The sequence below is a fragment of the Mobula birostris genome, chromosome 27 (genome assembly GCF_030028105.1).
Source record: "Mobula birostris isolate sMobBir1 chromosome 27, sMobBir1.hap1, whole genome shotgun sequence".
Classification (NCBI taxonomy): domain Eukaryota; kingdom Metazoa; phylum Chordata; class Chondrichthyes; order Myliobatiformes; family Myliobatidae; genus Mobula; species Mobula birostris.
The window spans coordinates 20498937-20521696 of record NC_092396.1 but is presented as its reverse complement, the minus strand read 5'-3'; the positions used below and the strand labels follow the sequence as shown (position 1 = coordinate 20521696).

General features: G+C 40.3%; 2 protein-coding genes across 3 annotated transcripts in view; one reads left to right on the top strand and one right to left on the bottom strand.

The window, feature by feature from the left end:
• The window catches only part of LOC140188778 (uncharacterized), a 17339-nt gene extending 15249 nt beyond the window's left edge, over positions 1-2090 (top strand). Inside the window, exon 9 of the mRNA XM_072245403.1 lies at positions 43-2090. Coding sequence (XP_072101504.1) covers positions 43-93 — 51 coding nt within the window. The 3' untranslated portion in view covers positions 94-2090. The remainder of the gene's footprint in view (positions 1-42) is intronic.
• Positions 1987-22760, bottom strand: mthfr (methylenetetrahydrofolate reductase (NAD(P)H)). 2 transcript variants are annotated; one of them, XM_072245401.1, is made up of 13 exons: positions 22253-22760; positions 20176-20361; positions 17050-17274; positions 15812-16050; positions 14330-14440; positions 14049-14242; positions 13606-13856; positions 13118-13252; positions 11569-11749; positions 10057-10239; positions 9826-9927; positions 8696-8815; positions 1987-8387 (listed from the first exon to the last, which is right to left on the bottom strand). In XM_072245401.1, the coding sequence occupies exons 3-13, from the start codon at positions 17262-17264 to the stop codon at positions 8157-8159; spliced, it is 1962 nt and encodes a 653-aa protein (XP_072101502.1). In that variant the 5' UTR covers positions 17265-17274; positions 20176-20361; positions 22253-22760; the 3' UTR covers positions 1987-8156. The 2 variants fall into 2 exon arrangements, with proteins under 2 accessions (XP_072101502.1, XP_072101503.1); XM_072245402.1 differs by lacking the exon at positions 20176-20361.

Sequence of the window (22760 nt, the reverse complement as noted above, 5' to 3'; positions counted from 1 at the left end):
AATCCATTAACTGTAAACCTGATGTGTCTAATTTATTTTTAGGTTTTCACTACCTGGTACAGATTGGCCTTTGAAAAACAGAGTGACTCATGATGTTGGTGAACCTCAAGCTCACTCCTAGTACAGATTTGAGCTTCTCACTGTGTTTGCTTGTGGAGATGTACAGTGTTGACTATCAAAACCCTTGTGTCCAGTGTCGGTCTGTTCCTGTCTGTCATTTGGTAAGTTAGCATCCCATTGGACAGGTTAGAGATGGTACATTTTCTTAGGCATGCTCTGAGAAGATCCTAACTTCATGCTTTGTAATATGCTGGTAATTAACCTGCATGCAACATCACAGAAACCAGGGTTAGGTTCGGTTCGGTGACCTTGTGAGCTTACCCAGCATCATTCCCAGTTCATGGCACTGAGAATTCCACTGAGGAGAATCTTGTGGTTCAAAATGTAGTCGATTTAAAATTATACATTAAATGTCTGTGTTTTCTCTCCACTCTCACTTGCGGAACTTATTGTGGACTTTTATCTATCAGCATCTGTTTTTGAGATGCCTTTAACGAGTTATACTTGGGGCATGTTTCCTTATAAAACTTACTCTAAATTAGTAGTTTCTGTGCATTTAAGTATTTGTATTCCTATTTCCTCTGTTTCATTTTGATGGATTAATGGATATTATCCAGTATTTGGGGCTTTTTACTTATTTTTTCAGTATTCAGTTTTGAATACATTTGATTAAAAGCAGCAGAGGGTCTGTGTGGTTGTCTTTTTTATAATGACATTGGTGTTCTTGCTTGATATGTCTGTGTGTACTGCAGTAAACCCAAGAATAACTGAATTTTCTCATTTAAATGTTAATTGTGCAAAAGCTTTTATCTGGGTTCGATGTTTTTAACTCATCTCCCCATAAGTCTAGATGGTAGTGTTTTGGCAATAAGCAGCTGTACCTGATCACTGTGCAATTTTGGAATTATTTCAACTTAAAAGGAAAAGCTGAGACTGTTCAGGGACAGACTGTGTAAGTATTGTAGTGGCTGATTATTCCTGCATGAATGAGAAAAGATACTGTACACTGTGTCCACTTTATTAGGTACACCTGTATACCTGCTCAGTAATACAAAAATTTAACCAACCAGTCATGTAGTAGCAACTCAATGCATAAACTCGTGCTGACGTGGTCAAGAGGTTCAGTTACTGTTCAGAATAAACATCAGAATGGGGAAGAAATGTGATCTAAATGACTTGACCGTGGAGTGGTTGTTGGTGCCAGATGGACTGATTCGAGTATCTCAGAAACTGCTGATCTCCTGGTATTTTCACACATAACAGACTCTAGGGTGCACAGAGAATGGTGCAAAAAGCAAACAAAAAAGTCTAGTGAGGGACAGTTCAGTGGGCAAAAATGCCTTGTTAATGAGAGAGGTCAGAGAATGGCCAGACTGGTTCAAGGTGACAGTAACTCAAATAACCACACATTGCAACAGTGGTGTACAGGAGAGCACCTCTGAACACACAACACGTGGAACCTTGAGGTGAATGGGCTGCAGTGGAAGACGACCATGAGCATACACTTAGCGGCCACTTTATTAGGTACAGCAGTTCCTACATCAATAAAAAACAGATGAGATTATGGTCCCCTCACGACAATTCCATTCCTGAACATCAAGATGTCCGATTAAGTGATGCCCTAAAGTTAATTTCCATTTGCTGTCAAATGGAACATGCCTACATTTTTGAAGATGTAGACTCATGTTATGTATAGTTCCATTCCACTGAGTGCAAGTGTGCTAGAACAAAATTGTGCTTGAGTAGATTTTTAAAATGCCTCAACCCAGTTGCAAAGTAATTTTAACAAATTTAATCTAGTTCCGTGTAGCTGGCTGTAGTTTGATGCAATATTGACGACTGAGTGTAAAGCAGAAACAAAATAATATTTTTTTCCAGTCCTGCTGAAGGGTCTTGGCCCGAAACGTTGACTGTTTACTCTTTTCCATAGATGCTGCCTAGCATGCTGAGTTCTTCCAGCAATTTTATGTGTATTACTTTGGATTTCCATCCAGCATCTGCAGATTTTCTTGTGCTTGTAACAAAATAATATCACAGTCATTCTTCATCTAGTTCCACTCTTTTAATAACTTGGTTTAAGTTTAAATGGGAAATGTCCCGATCTCCTTGAAATTAAATATACTGATACATTTTGTAAATGTACTGCTTTAATTCCTGTGATATTACAATCTTGTGCTTGGCATGGTTCCATTGTGGCAACTGCAATACTGACTGCAATGGTTTTTTAAAATATTTAATTGAGTATGTTACTAAGTACACCACAAGCATAATCACCTTCTGAGCTCAAATACAGATATGAACATGTGGATTCACAAACAGACAGACATACATACTTTGCAAAAAGGACTCACCAGATAATCCCAGCTGACTTGTTTTGGACTTCTTCCAGAAAGCTTATTTCTATTTTGACTAAAATCAGGTTTTGCTGTGCAACTTGGGAATCACATCCTGATTAAAGATACAGTTAAAGATTGAACTAATCAATGACTGTGTCTGGGACTTGTATTCACTTGCCAAGAGTTCTGCTTATTCTAATCAGAAGTGTGTGTGACAGTTCTGTTACGTGGTGGTGTTTAATTGGATAAAATGGAATGGTTTGTCTTGATTGAGAGATAATCTCAAATCTGTATCAAAAGCCCTCCACATGGTTCTAGCAATAAATTGAACTTGCACATAGATTAATAGTTTATCCTTTTCTCCATGAAATACAAAGCTTAAAGATATTCAGTAATGCCCAAAGAAGTGAGACACACACACTGGAAAAGAAATTTTAAAAAAACTTTTGTTTACAAAGCACCTTTCTTGACCTTAGTCCAGAACAAGAACTTTTGAAATAGAGTTGCTGTTGTTAAGTGGGACATTTGACAGATAATTTTGTACAGAGGTTTTCCATAAGTAGCATTGAGCTAATGATCAAATGGTGCTTAGAGCTTTTGGCTGAGGGATAACCATTGGATAGGAAACGTGAGAGAACTTTAAACTGGTGCCTTTGGGATTCTTAACATACAGTGGACAGGACCTCAAAACAGTGCCAGTGTGTATGTGTCAGTTTCAGCAGAAGGAAAATTAGCTTTTTAGTAAGTGTTTTGATATATGTACTTGCCCTTTTGTACTTTTGTACTTGTACTTGGTAAGATTGTAGAGCACATATTTCACTGACAACAAAGTTTTCTATTGTCTGTCAAACAAGATAGATGATTATCCTGAAGGGCTGACTACACAGCAGCCGGTGTTACTGGAATTCATTCTGAGGCCGTTCTGACATGTGTCACCCAAAGCATCCATTAAGTTTTTGAACTCACTGCTCTTGCCAGGCTCATTCCTTAGATCATATACTGATTGCTCACACACCCTCTGCCTGTTAATTGGATAAAAACATTAGTTTCTACAGCAGCAGATTGCTTTTCTCTCACTCAGGCTCACACTGTTTGAGAATTTGAACAGTTGAAAGATAAAATAGAATAATGAGCAGTGCAGTGAAAATATGGAGAGGGTAGAGTGGGTGACAGCTGAATATACAGTGGTGGCATCTTTATAAAGTTTAATTCCCATTCATAAATGCATGGTGTTACATAGCCCATCACCACTTTAAACACAAAAGCCAAACACAATGTGAGCGGTAAGATCAAATCAATGAGAGCAGATGATCTTGCACTCAGAATGCAAAAGCTAAATGTATATTAACTGCAGGTTAACAAAGCTGATCTGTGCCACACCATACCTGGTTTTATTGGTGACCCTTCATTGCTACCAGAGCCCTGTGTTTTTTCAGAGGAATAGGGACCAAAATATTGTTGCTTGGACCATTATCTGTTGAAAAACAATCTGTGTAAAATGTATGACTTCAGTAAAATTAGGGCATTTTCACCAGCTGTGGATAAGAATAAAGTTTAAAGCAATCCTTGGAGAAGTGTGTTTCAGTTTGTCCCTGAAGTTTAAGAAAAGAAATGCATATTAAAACATTAGACTAAACCAGAAACAATATTTTAGGTTTAAGGAAAAAAAAATCCTTGGGAACAAAGATTGGCAACAAATGAAACCTGGTACATGAAAACAGGATTTTGAATTAGGATATCTGAGGACTAAAAGATTCCTCAGAGCAGAATTAGGTGCCATAAACAGTACATTGAGAAGAACTACAAACAAGAGGAAATCTGCAGATGCTGGAATCGGAGCAACACACACAAAATGCTGGAGGAACTCAGCAGGCCAGGCAGCATCTACGGAAAAAAGTGCAGTTGGCGTTTTGGGCCGAAACCCTTCAGGACTGTGTGGATCTAGCAACAAGTGAGGACCAGGTTGAATTTCTGCAGGAAGAAAATCAAATGATGGCAACTTCGTTGATAGATCCTTCCAAGGAATCAGCTATGTCTGATAATCTTTATCAATGATCAGATAGAGGATATCAGGGGAGCTGCCTAAAAAGTTGTGATTGGTGGACCTTAATATGATGAGGAAGAGCAACTAATATCCAACAGGCTTCCTTTACTTAAGGGTGGATTAGGGACCTCTTAACTTGTGTATATCATGCAAAGCTGGATGCACAAACCTGCATTATTGTAGCTATTTAAAGTCTGTGAGGCGTCGGGCCAAATAAATATGAAATAGAGAACAATTTCCTGTCTGAAGAGATTCTTCAATCATGCGTCTCACCCTCAATGACATCAGCGAGATATGATTCTCCTTCCCTATACCCATGATATCAAAATTACAATTCAACTACCCCAGAAGCCAAGCTGTCCAGAATATTGGCTGGTCTCATATTGTAGTGATGTACTGGCCCTGCCAAAGGAACCAAAAAGTTTACTTGGTTCATTTTCAGTTTAAACGTCGTCTGTTACCAAAATACACAGAGCAGTAACTTTATATTGGAAATTTTTCATGGAGATTTGTGAGTATCAGTTTTAGGTATTGTAACCTCTCCTAAGATCCATAGCTTATGTCCAGGTGTTCATTCACCTTCAGTAGTCAAAGAGAAATCTATGAAAGTTTTCTAACTAGCCCATTGTTTTATTTTTGCCATTCACCCATTACCTTCTAGCTTCTAGTCCTTCTCCCCCCCCCCTTCCCAGCCCTGATGAAGGGTCTCAGACTGAAACGATGACTGTTCATTCCTTTCTATGGATGGTGCCTGATCTGCTGAGTTCCTTCAACATTGTGTGTATGCTACTCTGCATTTCCAGCAGCTGCAGATTCTCATTTTTTTTTCTTGCCTTTTTTGGATTGGGTAATAGTGATAATTGATAGTGGCTCTTACCACAATCTTAATGTTAATCTCAATACAAAATTGAGATGCAGGGCTCCAAACTTCCTATAAAACCAAAGTTATGAAATTCTCATTAATGTCTCTAGTTGACAAGTTTTTGTGAGGCCCCATACTCATTGGATCAGTCAATCTTTCTTTGTGATTATCTCACATACTCCTATAGCCTGAGCCTTCCAGATGTTTTATGAGATGTACCAAACATAGTCATTCAAACTAACCAAAACAGCATTTTAATAAATAATACTGATTTTATAGTATAATTATAGATGCTTTGTTTTAAAGTTTGATGGATTCTCTTCAACTTCCCATATGAAGCCTAGGGTTGTAGTCCACTGCATTAGCCTTGCTGTCATCCCATACTAGCCCTACAAACTCACTTAGCCTTCCCAACTACACAATTTCCAATAATGTTGAGAACTACCCAAAGTGTCCCTCCCACAAAAGGCCATAGGCAATGCAAGAACTCACTGTCAGGAGATCGTTCTTCAGTTTCTAAACCTTAAATAGTTTAATTAGTGAATTTTACTGCAATTTGCTAACATAATTTTAAAAACTACTTTTTTTTAAGTTGACATAGTCACTACCAGAATGGCAGCCATGTTCTTTAGGACTCCTTGTTTGGTCAGTGATGGTGAACACCGAAGTACCCAGCTGGAGTGTGTTCTGTGTCCTTGCTTCTGTCACTACTTGTTCCTGGAGTTATGTAACATGAAGTAGTCATTTAAGTGAGAGAGAATAATTGGTAGCAAGAGAAAGCTTCCTTGCCCACGTTTGACCTGATGGCTCCTAAGAGTCAGGTTGTATACTCAGCCCGCTCCAGCATGGGCACTGGCTTGCACACCATCAAGGAGACTTTCAACAGCTGGTTCCCCCCCACCCCCCCACTCCTCATTACTACCATCAGGGAGGAGGCCTAGGAGACTGAAGACACATATTCACCATTTTAGAAACAGCTCCTTCTCTTCCACCATCAGATTTCTGAATGGCTTATGAACACTGTCTCACTAGTTTGCTCCCTTTTGTATCATTATCAGATTTTATTTATTTATTATTTTTATATTCCTGTTATAACTCAGAGGAATTTATGTATTACAATGTACAGTTACTGCAAAACGAATTTCATGACGTGTGTCAGTGGTAATAAATCTGATTCTATTGAATACCACAATAGTACCAGCCCGTAGGATTAGTCGGACAGGATTTTCTCTGGGACTGAGACTCAGGAGTCCACTATATTGTCACTAGTTGTGGTTCTAGGAGTACATCAGTAACAGATTGCATCTTGATTGGTGTGAAGATCGCTGTTCTAGTTTTGTCATCACCGCTGCTTGTAGTTGAGATTTGCAAGGTTGACTGCACTGCCCTGTTTGAATACACAGCCTCAGCCAATGCCAGTCCTCTGTCCAGTTATTTTCTTTCTCAATTGTTAAAAGTGCTCAGCCACCCATGTACTTTATTTGAATTGAAGTTTCTGTTCAAATTCAGAGAAATATAGCACCCATTTACAAGTATTTCCTCATTGATAAATATTATCAGCATTCTGATAAAAACAACTTTATACCCCTCTTCAATGGCTTGAACACAGAGCTCTAAGTTGGCACTTCACTGCTGTTTTGAAATCGTGTCTGCACTCACAGATGAACATAAAACAAATCCCATAACTGTCTGGAAGAACAGGAGGGAGTTATTCCTGTAGCCCCAATCAATGTGATTCTTCACATTACCTGAAGTTGCTCAGATTATTTCCATAGATACTACATGTGGGAGATAGCAGAATCCATTACACAGATTCACAGCCATACTTATGCTGAGACCCTAAACTCTCACTCATTCCTGTTAATAGAAATGTACTGCACCTTTGCAGCCAGCAAGGTTGCTTTGCCATTACAGGGTCAACTCATTTAAGACAGATTCTGATCTATGCTTAAACCAGTTTAAAGGGGCATTTTTAATACCTGAATATATAATATATGTTCATAGCACATTGGGGAAAAACATTTTTAAATTTTCAGCAAATGCCAAAAAGACAAGTATGAAAATGGGAAGAGATCAGAATAGCTGGAGGCAGAGTGCTAAAAGGCTGTAAACTGTTAGTTCTGGCTGCTAGACTTGCACATCAAACTTCTCCTACCCTTTGACCTCACAACATCAACCTCATATGGGTTTACAGTGAGACAACAGTATTGGTTCAGGGTCATTACTGAATGGAAGGGACCCAAGTTATGTTGGCCACATCACCAGGGACAGCTGACGTGTACTATTTCCATATTCCTTTCTCTTGGTGTGCCATTTCTGTGTAATGTCTCAGTTATTACACAGTGCAACATCCAAAAGGTGGATAACTGGGAAGGGGAAGTAAAGTCGCTATAAAAATTGCCTGCTCTGATTAGTCTAGACAACACTGAATGATACAACTCTGGAAATTCAGCAAAAGCAGTCAGGCTTCAGGTAAGAATTACGGACTCTTGCCACATACTCGCCTTTGCCTCCATATGCAAGATTATCATTTGAAACATGACAAGTTTTTGAACTCTACCCCCATATAACAACGGCAGTACAGAAACATAATAAACAGATCATCTCCCAGAAACAAAGTTCACCAGAATTAAGATCATATTCAATCCTATCCTTCCACTGAAAGTTGTACAAATACTGCAAGTTCACAGTATAAAGTGACAAGAATCACAGCAAACACAGCACCAAACACTATCAGAAATCCATTCTGTTCAGTTAAAGGGCTGAGATGATGTATACTTCCCATAACAAGGCCCAGCAATCATCAGAATTTAAGGCCCATTTGATGGTGCAAGTAGTCCTGGACATTGAGACTTCATGGCTCCACTGGCAAGTCACAAGCTGGAAAACCAGGAGTCTTTTCTGATGCTTTTAACTTAAATACATCATCAATAACCTGCCAAAGACAGTTCTCAAGTGGAAAGTCATTATCCACAAGATTGACAAGGTAATAGTGATCGTGAATATCTTGAATTATCTGTTGAGAGCGAGAGCCAGTTGGATATAGTTTCCCCCATTGCTCAATCCATAGGGCAAAGGCTTCATCCTAAGAACAAATCACAGCATTACCAAGTCTGTAAACTGTTTCCTCATCCCCAACTCCACAAATATAGACATTCCCCTTCTCAACAGTCCAAATGTTTTTTTTAAATACCATTTAATACAATTTGTGGATGAGGATATTAGTGAAAATACTGGAAATAAATTATCGTTGATTGTTAACCACTCAGGATAACAGATGAATCACAAAGCAATGTTTTGGGAGCTGCTAACCAAGGCACCGAGGCCAACTGCAGTAGAAGGACTATCAACTTCAGGTGTTATTTTTACTCCAAAGTGTTTGATTCTCATTACCTTCCAGTACATGAAGCTGATAGGATCAACCACCGTGGGCTGGATTATCTCACGTCCAGGAAAGATACCCCATGTAACTGCAATTGGCTGCATGTCAAACGCATTATTTATATTCTCACCCTGCAGAAAGGTTGCACATAGTACAAGGTTAGTTCATGAAGCAGAGAGAAAACAGCTGTAATCCTTACTAGCTGTGGTAGATTTGATACAATACTACCTCTCAGCAACAGTCTAAAAATCAACACAGTATTCCATAAAGTGGATTGTTACCAATTAACTTTCCATGGTGTCCATGTCCACTGCAAACACAGTTTGTCGTCCTCCACTACCAGATCCAGTTCAGGCTGGTTTGCTGGTCTCGATGAAAGTCCATGAGACAATAGCAGAATTAGGCCAATCGACCTCTTGAATCTACTCTGCCATTTGATCATGATTGATTTATTATCCCTCTCACCCCATTCTCCTGCCTTCTCCCTGTTACCTTTGTTGCCTGACACATCAAGAACCTCTCATCCTCTGCTTTAAATAAGCCCAATGACTTGGCTTCCACAACCATCTCTGGCAATGAATTCCAAAGATTCACCACGCTCTAGTTAAAGAAACTTCTCATTCCTCTTCTAAAGATATGCTGTGTATTTTAAGGCTGTGCCCTTTGGTCCTAGACTCCTTCACTATTGAAAACATCTTCTCTATCTAGGCCTTTCAATATTCAATAGGTTTCAATGAGACTTCACCCCCCCCCCCCAATTCTTCTAAACTTCAGCGAGTACAGTCCCAGAACTAAAGACCTCTCATATGCTAACCCTTTCATCCCCAGAATGAAAGTCCCTTTAGCACAAGGATTCTCAACCTTTTTTATACCGTGGACCGAGGGCTCCATGGACCCCAGGTTGCAAACCCCCACTCTAGGGCAAAGGAGCTGCCAGTCTTATACTGGTTGAGTGCCACTATCACCATTGATGACAATGATTGGGAGATTAGTTATGTTACCCAGAGTCTCTCTATTAATGTGAAGCAAAGGAACAAACTGCACCTTGACTTCTAGCACCATTCCACACAGAACAAGTGAAATTTGATTACTGCCTTTAATCCATGATTGGTGATTCAATCTGGCATGGATAACCTCTTACCTTCACATTTACAATCTGGTAGTTCACACGTGTTTTGTACTTCTGAAGAACTTTGAGTAGAGTAGATACATTTTCTGAGGAGGTGAAAAACTCCAGGTAGGCCTAAAATAGGAAGAGCAAGATTAATGCTTAGGATGACAAGATTCCTTAACTCATGGTCCATTTTCACACGGCTGAGCTTCGTAATCGAGGAATTCTGATCCTTTATCCTCAGTGATACTGTTTTCTTACCTTCTGAAATACATAGCCTCCCTCAGGCCCCCAGCCCACATATGGATCAGTTGAAGGTTTTGCATTAATGTTGGGCTGGGAGTTGATGGTGAGAATTCCCATTTTGTTCACCTTCTCCAGTTCATCCTTCATCAAGGATGTTTCTGGTGCCAGGGCATCGTCATTCCAAGGCAAACAGGTCACCTGAGAATGTACAAATCAGAGGTACAGGGTTTTATTTCTGTTTAAGAGCTGGGCTGGATTGGTTGTACAACTCTTGAGTATTGATCTCTAAGCAAGAACAATGCCAGGGTTATATGGCTTACTTCAGCTGGATACATGCTTAACTAGCACTACACATGAATTCTGAGTTACCACATATTATTGCGTGACACAAGATAGTAGGAGAGTAGGGTAGAATGAAGAGTAACTTTTTCTGAGAAAAATCACTCGAGTGTGATAGCTACTGTTCTGTTTTGAAAAAACAGTGAGAGAGAAGGAAATTGTGTTCTAGCATCCAAGCTCTTGTCCATCAGAACTTATTGTTAAGTAAACTCAAGTTCAAGTCAAATTTTCTAAACCATTGGCTTAAAGATCTTCTTAATCTGAATTTCTCTGGCATTTGGTGATAAAACATCTCATTTACTCAGATTGATATAATTTCTGTTGGATTTAAATTGAAGAACAGACAAGACCAGACATAATGTATGGAAGAGTCATAGTACAGAACGTTATTACCAATATGACTGTTACTTGAATCCTCCCTGGAGAAAAATGCATTCCTTATACCTGATTGACAAATCATGCTAATTAAGTTTCCAAAATGTATTGTACTGGAAGCAACCATCTGAAATACCTACTAATGTTCAGATGAGACAACAGGTGTTACCAAAATCAAGGCAGGCACTGGAGGTCCTGATGTTCAACAATCCCATATGTATTGTACAACTGCTACTGACATGAGTCAGCATCTATAGCCTTGCCCTAATTGCTCTTCAACTGAAATGCTAGCTGAGACATAGATAAAACTATATTACTATGGGTATGAAGTCACGCATGGGACAGAATAAGTAAAGATACAAGACTTCCTCTTCCAGAGGATATTTACTGAGGAGTTTTAATTAAGCTCACTTAGATGCACAAGTGTATTTACAGATACTAGGTTTTTAAAATTCAGATTCATTTTAATATCCAAATTTAACAATTTGAACTCAAGCCTCTGGATCATTCTACCTGGAATCAGTATCATTAACCAGGTATTAGCGACCATTTTGTTGCCTTTACAATATAACCCATGCAGAATGTTAGCCTCATTTTCCCTTCTGTATAACTTAATCTGGTATAAGTTATAGCCAAATACTGGATGCAACTTAGAAATCACCATCAAATAATATCATTTTAAACCAATTGTATGTTTTCATAAACTGCTATGAAAACTCTTCGTAATTTAGCTCTTCTTAAGAACTAGTCACAAAGTAATTACTTTGTAGATCTTTTGGGTTGTCTTTTATTTGGTCACGATAGTTCTATTACCTTTATCCCATTGCTGTTGGGCTTCCCACTAATATATGCTGTGAAGACGTCAAAGATACTTTTATCATCTACCAGTTCTTCTCCCCACATCTTCAGCAATTCCTCCTTGGGACACTTTTGCTTCAGATAGAAAAGGTAGTAATCCTTCAACTCACCAAACGCAGGAGATGACGAGTTCCCCCTGAAATATCAATTGCAACAAGTACCCCACACAAATTCTCAGCCATTTGTTTGATGAAAAAAATACTGGTTAAAGAGTTGATTTGAATCAGTAAATATCTTCTGTATAATTGTTTACTTGGGAAATTAAGTGCTCATGAATTTATGATGGGACTGATATCAATGCAAGGGATCCACATTTTAGTCCATGTTCATCTTCTCAAATTTAAAATGGAAGGCTTGTAACCACCAGCTTTTCAAACTGGCATTTCATCTCAATCCTCAAATTTCAAACCCTGGAAGGCGTGAATTGAGAATTATGTTCCTCAGTATTTTCTGTGATTTCACATAAATACAGTGTGGATGTTCCACGTGCACCACTAACCAAATCCAAAACTGGCATTAGGCTAAACATGTACAGTTGTACATTTATTAGTGTTATGAATCTTACTTGTGTTGCACAACAGTTCACTGTTAAAACAGTAGTAATTGAGCACATCTACCAGAAGTACTGTCGCAGGAAAGCAACATCAATCAAGGACTCTTACATAGAACATAGAATAGTAAAGCACAGTACAGGCCCTTCGGCCCACATTGTTGAGCCGACCCTCAAACTCTGCCTCCCATATACCCCCCCCACCTTAAATTCCTCCATATACCTGTCTAGTAGTCTCCTAAATTTCACTAGTGTATCTGCCTCCACCACTGACTCAGGTAGTGTATTCCACACACCAACCACTCTCTGAGTAAAAAACCTTCCTCTAATATCCCCCTTGAACTTCCCACCCCCTACCTTAAAGCCATGTCCTCTTGTATTGAGCAGTGGTGCCCTTGGGAAGAGGTGCTGGCTATCCACTCTACCTATTCCTCTTAATATCTTGTATACCTCTGTCATGTCTCCTCTCATCCTCCTTCTCTCCAAGGAGTAAAGCCCTAGCTCCCTTAATCTCTGATCATAATCCATGAGCATTCTGGTAAATCTTCTCCAGGCCATCCTTTCGTATCGCTACTGTCATCAGAAAGGAGGCACAGGGGGCCTTAGATGTCATAGCACCAGGTTTAAGAATAGTTATTACCTCTCAAACATCAGGCTTCTGAACCAGAGCGGATAACTTCACTTACGCCAACACTGAATTGATTCCACCACCTCTGGACTCACTTTCAAGGACTCTGCAAATCATGGTCTCAATATTTGTACTTACTTATTATTATTTTTTTTTTCATTTTGTATTTGCACAATTTGTTGGCCTTTTGTGCATTGATTGTTTGTCCGTCTTTGTGTGCTGTTTTAAATGGTTCTACTGTGAATGCCCAGAAGAGAATGAATCTCAGCTTAATATACAGTGATATACATGTACTTTGGACTTTGACTAATAATTTACGACTATACCATCTTCCATTTGGGAATTCATCCCAATCCTGGGTTCTGTAGATGTAACTCTTTGGTCTTGAAGCCCAAAATATTGGTCGGACATCCTCAACCTTTCGCTTTGGATTGGCACTAACGATCCAGGGCAAGGCTCGCCTGGGAAAGCAAAGAGTTTAAGAATTAAAAGGTTTACCCGCAACTTCGCTTCGTAACAACTTTGCAAGGTGTGATCCAAAGCTAGGAAATATCTAAGTGGTTAATTCCTGGAGTTGTCAGAATACATTTACAGTACCATCATGGTAAAGTAATAATATTTTTTTCTGATAAAATAAACATTGATGAACTTTATTAGTAATACAAATTAATCAATAAACTATGGAAGGCAGGGACATTTAGAATTTAATATTTTGCAAAATGGGTAGTTGGCCCATTAAGGTTTCTGCTAGCCTGAGCTTTATTAATGGTAGAAATCATGTACACAGTTAGATTTTTTTTTTGTTCAAGCCCACCTAGGGTCCTCAGTCCACAGTCTGAGTCGTTTCAGGATCTCGATGGTTGCCACCTCTCGGTTCAGGGTGTAGAAGTGGAGCCCTGGGACCAATCCCGATTTCAGTAGAACCCTGCATATGTCAGTGGCCAAGTCAATACCATAATTTCTAATAGCATCATCATTATCCTTGATTGGTTCAATGACGTCTTTGATTTCTTGTGGAACCTGAAGCTTGGAGAGTTTGACCAACTGTCGCAATGAGTGATAACTCTGTCACAAGGCAGGAGAAGAATGAGATTAACAGCTGAATTGCACCAGAAGTATTGAGAAAGTGTCTTCCTTCTACAGAAAACTGGGTGATGTTATTGCTCGTGTATAATTGAGAACACAAAATGTATCGCCAAAGAATTTAGAAGGCACACCAGGAAGCAGGCTTTCCCGAAGTCCTCTATCCATACATACCTGAATGGGAAATATCCCTGGCAAAATGGGGCAAGTTATTCCAATTGTACGACAGTCCTTTAAAAATTTCAGGAAGGTCTTGGGTCTGAAGAACAGTTGGGTGATGATGAAGTCTGAGCCAGCATCTACCTTTGCTTTCAGGTGGCTGAGATCTTCCTCATAACTGCTGCAGTCAGGGTGCCCAGTTGGGTAACCTGCAAGGAAACACAATTTAAATCATCATCTTGCCTCAAGCAAGATGGCAAGATCCAAAGAAACTGGGTTCTCGAAGCTTAGCCTACCAGCAACACAGATGTCGAAGTAATCATTAAACTTGCAGCGAATGTGCTTGACTAAGTCAACAGCATAATTGAATCCTTCCTCTTCAGTTTTCCATTCATCACCAAGAGGATCTAAAGCACGTAAAACAACAGGATCTGTTACTAGCTCCTGCAATCCAAAAACTCTGAACTTCATTTTCCCCCTATTGCCGACATACTTGGCTCAGATGGGAAAAATATAGAACAGACTATATCATATTTTAAAATTTTAATGCGGAATTAATTGGTTGACAATGATTCATAAGTTTTCCCATATTTCTACAGCAAACCATGTTTTTCTCTAATGCTGTTGTCTACAGAATGCTGGTAAATATTTCACATTAATTTTGGATCTATTATCTCCCTTCCTCTCCCTGATTTTATTTGCCCAGCAAAAATAATGGAAAAATTCCTTCAGGTTTATTCCTTTCTATACCCCATAGACACAAGAATAGGATCCACAAGAAGATAATATATAGATAATGCCATAGAAAAGGGATTTTATCAATAACCTATAGCTCTCTTCCCATGAGCCACAGTTCCTTTTGTTCATCACCTTTTCCATATCCTTGGAGTTCAAATGAATGTAGGAAACAGTAGGCAGGCTGGATTCACCGATACATATCGATTCGTTTTTTTCTCGTTTTGTTTCAAATGTTTTTATTGTGAAGCAACATCAGCTTAACCACAACAGACAATATCCTAAAGTACAATGCTTCTTTTTTCTTTTCTTTCTTATAACATAATGAAAATCAAATGAATGTATGAATAGTAAACAAGCAAAAAGCAAAGGAAACCCGCAAAGGAAACCCTACCACCCCATCTCCTTTCCCCTTACCAGCCCTCCCCTCCCCTCGCCCCTCCTGTATGTGCTGTTTAGGTCCTACCGCCCCCCCCCCACACTTAGTTCAGCTGTCGGTCTCTTCTAAATACAACAGTAATGGTTACCAGATTTTTTCAAATTCCTTGAGTATGTCCTTGATAACGTATCTTATCCTCTCTGATGCAGAGTATCCATTAATGCAGCCAGCCATTGTCTGAGTGATGGAGTTTCCTCTTTTTTCCAGAACACCAGTATGAGTTTCTTTCCATTCAGTATGCCATAGGTCAGGAGTTGTTGCTGGGTAGCCTGGAATTTCTTTGACCTCGCAGAAGTTCCAAAAATTATTAAAATGGGGTCTGGTATTATCTGAACCTTTAGTACCTTCAATAGGACCTCAAATATTTGCTTCCAATACTCTTGTATCCCAGGACATAAAGCATAACTATGTAATAAACTTGCCTAGTCTATGTAGGATTTTAAATTGTATTAAACAGTGCCTGGCATTTATGGAACAGAAGTTATCGAGGTTAGAGATGGAAAACCAGAAGATTCTCTGCTGCTGATGTGGGAAGTAGCATGGTGACAGGAGAGGGAGCTAAGTCCTGGAAGAGGTTAAAACAAAACACTGCTCAGTATCTTACCACCACGAAGTGCGAGTATGTTCTTCAGCCCAAGGCTACGAGCTTTCTCCAGGTGCTTTGTGATCTGATCCTTGGTTTGGTTACAGCAGGATAGGTGCAGCAATGTCTCCAGACCACAGTAATTCACTGCCGTGCTAGCAATGGTCATGGAAGAAGTCTCCTTGTCACCACCTGGGTCTCCAGCAGGATGCCAAGTGACATCAATGAAGAGTGGCCCACCAATGGCCATATGATCAAACCTAACCAAACAAAGGTCATGGTCAACAAGTCACAGCATACTATCTATTATAAGATCCCAACAACAGTTCATCCAGTGGTTCATCAAGCTTAACCAGAGCGCTGATCAAATCAGAACAATGGTTAGTCGGTCCAGGTAAACTGAGCCATACCAAGGTTAAGGGAAAATGGGACAGTTAACTTCCAAATTAGCAAGAAAACAATTTTAAAAATCATTGGTCCTGTTCTGAATTCTCAAAGTAAACAATTGGTTCAATTAAGATGTTTCTATCAACTTGTCTCATTCTGATAGGGTAGAGAATTTGTATTTTAGTGATAGCGCCTCTTCCAGAAAAGACCAGCATCCACAGAATGGTACGTAGACCAGTTTAGTACTTCCAAAGCTGTCTTTTGACAGGAGAAAGGGAAAATTAGAAAATGTCTGCAATATTATATCAGCTACAACTACAAAGCACACAGCGAGCTAAGCACTCAGTGAGGATGATATGGCCCCCTTGTAATGATTTCTTGCACACTGATGCATCACCAGGAATCAATACCTCCAATCAGTGACGCAGTGGACATCCATCAGCTGCAGCACACTGTACCACAGAAATCACCAGTTTCAATGGTAACTGCTCCAGTACGTAGCCCCGTCACACCAACAGAAGGTATTTGCTCTACCAGCAATCCCAACAGATCCCACTCAAGTCCCCTGTTCTAGAACATACTATGAAACCCAGCAACAAAAGTATTTAACATTCTGACTCTTGAGCTCAGTGCCTCAGCCTATGAAGGCAAGCATACCAAATGTCATCATTACCCTGTTCACCGATGTCACCTTTCTCTGGGAGCTGAATTTGGATCACTCAATGGTGTCTGCCATTGCTGTGCATGCCCATTGCACAATGAGGCAGCACCTTTAACAGCACTTGGGGATGGGCTAAAAACCGGGATTGACAGCGTTGCTTGATTCTGTAAGAGACTAAAATAGTAAATCAGCTATTGTGCAATTGGCTCACCTGGAGATCAGATTAACTGCACCACTGGCTGTCCGTGGAGGGAAAAATTCCAGGGAGAACCAAGTGTCTCTAGATTCAATGCGGCGGCTCATCTTATCCCTGAGCCGGTCAGTATCGACAGGAGGAGTCGAACTGCGTGAACTTCCCCTGGAACTATCGCTGGAACCGTCAAACTTGGACACACGCCCCATGTCTTTTTGTTCTTCAATCAGCATCAGTAATTACCTGTAAACAGAAAATACAGCTGCTTAATGAACTGGAACTACTGTTTCTATCCAATAAATTGCACATCGAAATGATGCACAAGCACAAAACTGGTTTGGTAGTGTAAGACCATTTACCATCTTTTCTGATGTTTAAGGCTTGGAGGCTTCATCCTCTCCTCCTCTCTACCTCACTTCATTTATTGGCTCTGTGTCTTCCTAGGGACCACGTGAATCTGAATCTGCCATACTCCTAGTTTCTAACTCAAATTGTGGGCCAAACCAAGTTTTAGCAAGGAAAAATCTAAAACCCCCTAATCTCTTACAGTTACTGTTGATCAACTGAGCACCAAAGGTTACCTAATATACATTTACCTAATTTGAAGATCTATAGTCGAACGAGCTGCAAGTCCTTACGAAGCTTCCTCTTGGTGGCAGATGCAAAATGTCTTAGTGGTGAACTGATTGTGCCAGTAACACTAGTCAGCATTTTACTTCCTTGTAAGGCACATAATGTATTTCTACCAGTTAAAAATTAGACACTTGGATGTCCTTATTTATTATTTAGAAATACAGCTCGGTAACAGGCCTTTTGGCCCAACAAGCCTGTGACACCCAATTGCACACATGTGACCAATTAACCTGAACATCTTTGGAATGGGGAAGGTAACTCACGTGGTTAATCTTCACAGCTGATCCAGTGTTGGGCAGCATACCTTACAAGTGATAACCAACTTATCTGTATTATTATATCAAAGAAGAAATCTTGAATTTCCAGTCCAGTTGGGATGGAATTGCTGCCTTGTGAATAGTCAGTTGAGTCACCTTTCAAGCTCATTCACCCTTTCAATGGGAATAGGACTGTGACTTGATTCATGCCTGATCCTTCCCTGCAACTTCAATAGGGAACTGGAATAAGGGTGGATAAACGGGATAAGAAGCAAGACCTGAAAACCTCAGTCAAGGAAGCTTTTGGAATTTTGCACTGACTATCAGCAGCAAGCTCTTAAACCTTGTGCCCAGCCATTCAGTCAACTTCTCATTGTCATGTCACCACATATACCTTTTCAGATAATATTTGTGTAATAAATATTAAAAGATACAATCTCTGGGTAAAGATTCATAACACAAAATTCATCCTTTTCAAAATCTCACTGATCATATCTCCACCCCACAACACACCAACCACCCAGCCCCTGGTTCCCTCCGTGCACCCACCCATCCCCACAGTCTCCTAGTTCCCTTTTATAGCTGACTCCATTAGATAGGAGCAGAACTTGGCCATTCAACCCATTAAGTCTGTTCTGCCCTGGGATCATTCTTGTGAGCCTCCTCTGGACCCTTTCCAGGGCAGCCCAAAATTGCTTACAATATTCCAAATTTAGTCTGACCAATGCCCTATAGAACCACAGCAGTACATCCTTGCAGATTTCTACTCTGTCTAGTTATCAGCCCTTTACACTCATCTCTCTGCTAGTCTCCCCCTTCCTCAATCCTGTATCATCTTCCTCCTCTCACAATTCTCACTCCATCACCTCCCTCCTCACACCAGCAACCTCCCCCCCCCCACCAATCCACACATACACACACACCATGGAGTTACATTTTCAAACAGCGAAGTCTCAACGTTTAGCACTTGCAAATGAAAACATTGATAATTAGAATCAGCAAACTATGAGCATAATCCAGATCACCCACACTTGTCGCTCGACCAGAGGTAACCAAGCTGGGATCCATGACACAAAAAATGTTGGCAACCCCTGCTCTAGACTATCTCACTCCCTCTTCTTTTTTACTTCCTTCCTCTCATTCTGTTTCCTCAACTGGTGCAAAGGAAGCAGCAAACAGCTTTCCGCATTATATCCCTGCACTGTTAGAGGAAATCACATAATTGTCTGAACTCACAGGCACACAGATAAAATACACACATACAAAAGAAATATCCACTTTCAGACAGCACACATCATTCCCTCACAGATTGCAAAGACCTTGTATGTATATGTATGTGTTATATGTGTGTGTATATATATATATATATATATCTTACACAAACACTGTACAAAGCATAGAAAATCTCTATGCTCTTTCTCTGCAGAATTTAGAACATAGAAATCTACAGCACATTACAGACCCATTGGACCACAATGTTGTGCCGATCATGTAACCTACTCTAGAAACTGCATAGAAATTCCCTACTGAATAGCCCTCTATTTTTCTAAGCTCCATGTACCTATCTAAGAGTCTCTTAAAAGACCCTATTGTATCCACCTCTACCATTGTCACTGGTAGTGCATTCCACACACCCATCACACTCTGTGTGAAAAACTTACCTCTGACATCCCCTCTTCCAAGCACCTTAAAACTATACTCCCTCGTGTCAGCCATTTCAGCCCTGGGTATCCACATATCTTATATCTCTCACATGTCTCTCACATCTTATACACCTCTACAACAGGAGTTCTGCAGATGCTGCAAATTCAAGCAACACACACCTCTATTGGGACACCTCTCAACCTCCATTGTCCCAAGGAGAAAAGGCCAAGTTCACTCAACCTATTCTCATAAGGCACGCTCTTCAATCCAGGCATCATCCTTGTAAATCTCCTCTTCACTCTATGTATAGTATTCACATCTTTCCCATAGTGAGGTGACCAGAACTGAACACAGTACTCCAAGTGGGGTCTAACTAAGGTCTTGTTTAGCTTCAATATTACCTCACGGCTCTTGAACGCAATCCCACGGTTGATGAAGGCCATCACACCATACAACTTTTTAACAACACTGTCAACCTGCGTAGCAGCTTTGAGTGTTCTATGGACACAGACCCCAAGATCTCGCTGATCCTCCACACTGCCAAGAGTCTTACCATTATTATATTCTGTGTTCAAATTTGACCTACCAAAATGAACCACTTCACACTTACCTGGGTTGAACGCCATCTGCCACTTCTCAGTCCAGTTCTGCATCCTATCAATGTTCCGCTGTAACCCCTGACAGCCCTCCAGATTTAATTGTTGATGATACAGTTGAATATTAGATAGTTTCAAGCTTGTACAGCTCTGGACAATCAAGGTGCCTTCATTTCACTACAGAACCTTACTTCCCTAACCTAAGAAAAAGAAAATAAGTCTCTTGAATTGGATTAAAGTCCTGCTTTGGAAGAAAAACAAAATCCAATTCTAACTAAAATCCTCTGCATCTCTCTCATTACTTAGCCAAACACTGAAACTACAATGTACTCACCATAATACCGGTCAACAGATTTTGCAACCTTTACACTAACTGTTCCACAGAACAAGAGAAGCTCATTGGTTTGGGAAAATACAATTGAAAATAATGTACACTGCAAGTAACAATAGTGAGAAACTCCTGAAGGTAATGAAAAATGCAAACCCTCAAGTTGGAGGTTATTGCTAATAAATTGATATACCTGCTGCCTTGACATTATTGACTGAATTATGTAATTGAGTTATGTATCTAATAAGATAACAACCACCAGGTTACATCAGTTTCAAACTTACAAAGAGAAATACTTGTGATAGCAACCTGTAACATTTAGTGCTCCAATCTAAGGTTGTGACTGAACCCACCCCACTAAAAATGATTGGCATTTTCATGTCTCGGTGTGTTCGAGAAGTCCTACTACACGTTTGGAGTTCAATGACAGCAAAAGATTAAGGTAGCCCTTTTTATGACACATCACCAACTGATCCACTGCCCACTCAGACACCACTCAAAATCCAACTCCCACAACTGGTCTGCAGATGACACACTAAAATGATAGTAAGTTGACTTTGGAGATCCAATCTCACTGAGAATGGAATAACCTCTATTCTTAGATGCAAAAACAGATGCCTACAAGTGAGTACCCAAAGCAGCACTGAATTTTAGTAAATGAAAACTATCCCCCATATAAGAGTTGTAATACCACAATTCATTGTGCAAGCACAGAGACAAATATGGGCCAGGTATTTTTAAACTCACATTTTGAACACCTTTATCAAATTACCAGATAACAAATCTCCTCTGCACTAAGAATCATTTCTGTGATCTTTTGAAGTAACTTAGAATACAGTGTGCAGTTTTGACCTTTGTGAAGGGAAGACATACATGGACAATTTGCATTTACTAGAAGAATTCAAGTTATCCTACAGATATTGATCGTGAAACTTTCTACTCCCTTGTGTTAAGAACCAGGAGTAGTCTTGTTTGAACATTTTACTGATGTTCCAGTTGCATTGTCAGTGTCACTGCCCCTAACAGTGTCAGTTAGTGGCAGGGTGTCAGGAAGAGTGTCAGTCATTCAGAACTGCCCAGAAGACATACCTTCAATGCAGATGTTTATAAATTATTGAACCTTTTAGTAATTTGTTTTGGAAAAGTCAAAATCAACACATCTTTGATATATTTGAGGAAATCAGGCAGAAAAGTGGATTTTGGACACACAATAGCTTGATCTTGATGGTGGAACAGGTTTGATAGGTTACAGTAAAGTCTTAAAAAATTACAGAAATGAATCTGAAACAAAAACAAGAAATATTGCAATACTCGAGAGTCGTGGGAAGGAATTTGTTTCGTCGAGAGGCCACACGTGACCTACTCATGCATTTCTTGTATGTGTTTTTCTGAACTTTATCGTCCAGGTATCATGAAGCATCCTTCCTCTTTCATAAACCTCAAAACCAATGTGCACTATCAGAATTTCTCTGATTTTCCAGCCGCTTTAAAGTTCCCTTAACCCCGTCCATGGTTCTAAAAAGCCCGTGTTATTTCCACAGCATTCCTGCCATAAACAAAAATCACGTCAGCCGTCTTAGCGATACATCCTTCAGCCGCTCATCTCACCAGTCACGAAGTCAGCATCCTTGTCGTTTGATATATTGGCGTCACGGTACGAAATCAGCACCCAATACAATTGGTGGCGGTGGTGAAGATTTACATGTTTTCGCACCAGCCCTGGGAGTACTACTTGATTCAATATCTTAAAACATTCAGCCTACCTGTGGAACCGTTGAAACACTTTCGAGTTGACGAGACCACTCTTTGATTTCTGCGAGTCTTTCCTCCGACGTGCGTAACCAGACTTCCTTTAAAAATATTTCTTTCAGACGGGTGCAGACAGGCACGTATTCCCCCAATTTGAACCAACAGATCGCACAAAGGGTCTGCAGATGCAATGTTGTGCCTGCTTCAGAGAGCCGAAACTTCGCAAAGTCGGTAAGGAGGTAAAAATCACTCGGAGCTCGGCGAATGAATGGAGCGGAGCAGCTGTCCGATCCGCCTCAACTTTCCCGTACACAGACCGTTCCCTCACTCCATAGTGGCCGAACCACTCTTTATTCCCTGCTCACTCCCGGCCCGCCTCCTCCACACCGTGTCCAACCCACGACGGCTAAATTCCCACAGAGCGACGACGCCCACGTCGCGAACTCGCCATCCCCGCTGCCGGCGCGCGCATACGCGCACACGCCGGGCCAGGCTCGCGCTCGCGCTGAGCCCGACTCACCT

Coding starts and splice junctions, on each gene's coding strand:
- mthfr (XM_072245401.1), bottom strand. CDS start 17,264: ATGCTGATTGAAGAACAAAAAGACATGGGGCGTGTGTCCAAGTTTGAC. Junction 16,051..17,049: donor GCAGTTAATCTGATCTCCAG/GTGAGCCAATTG, acceptor TTGTTTGGTTAG/GTTTGATCATATGGCCATTG. Junction 13,857..14,048: donor CAGGGATATTTCCCATTCAG/GTATGTATGGAT, acceptor GCCTTGTGACAG/AGTTATCACTCATTGCGACA.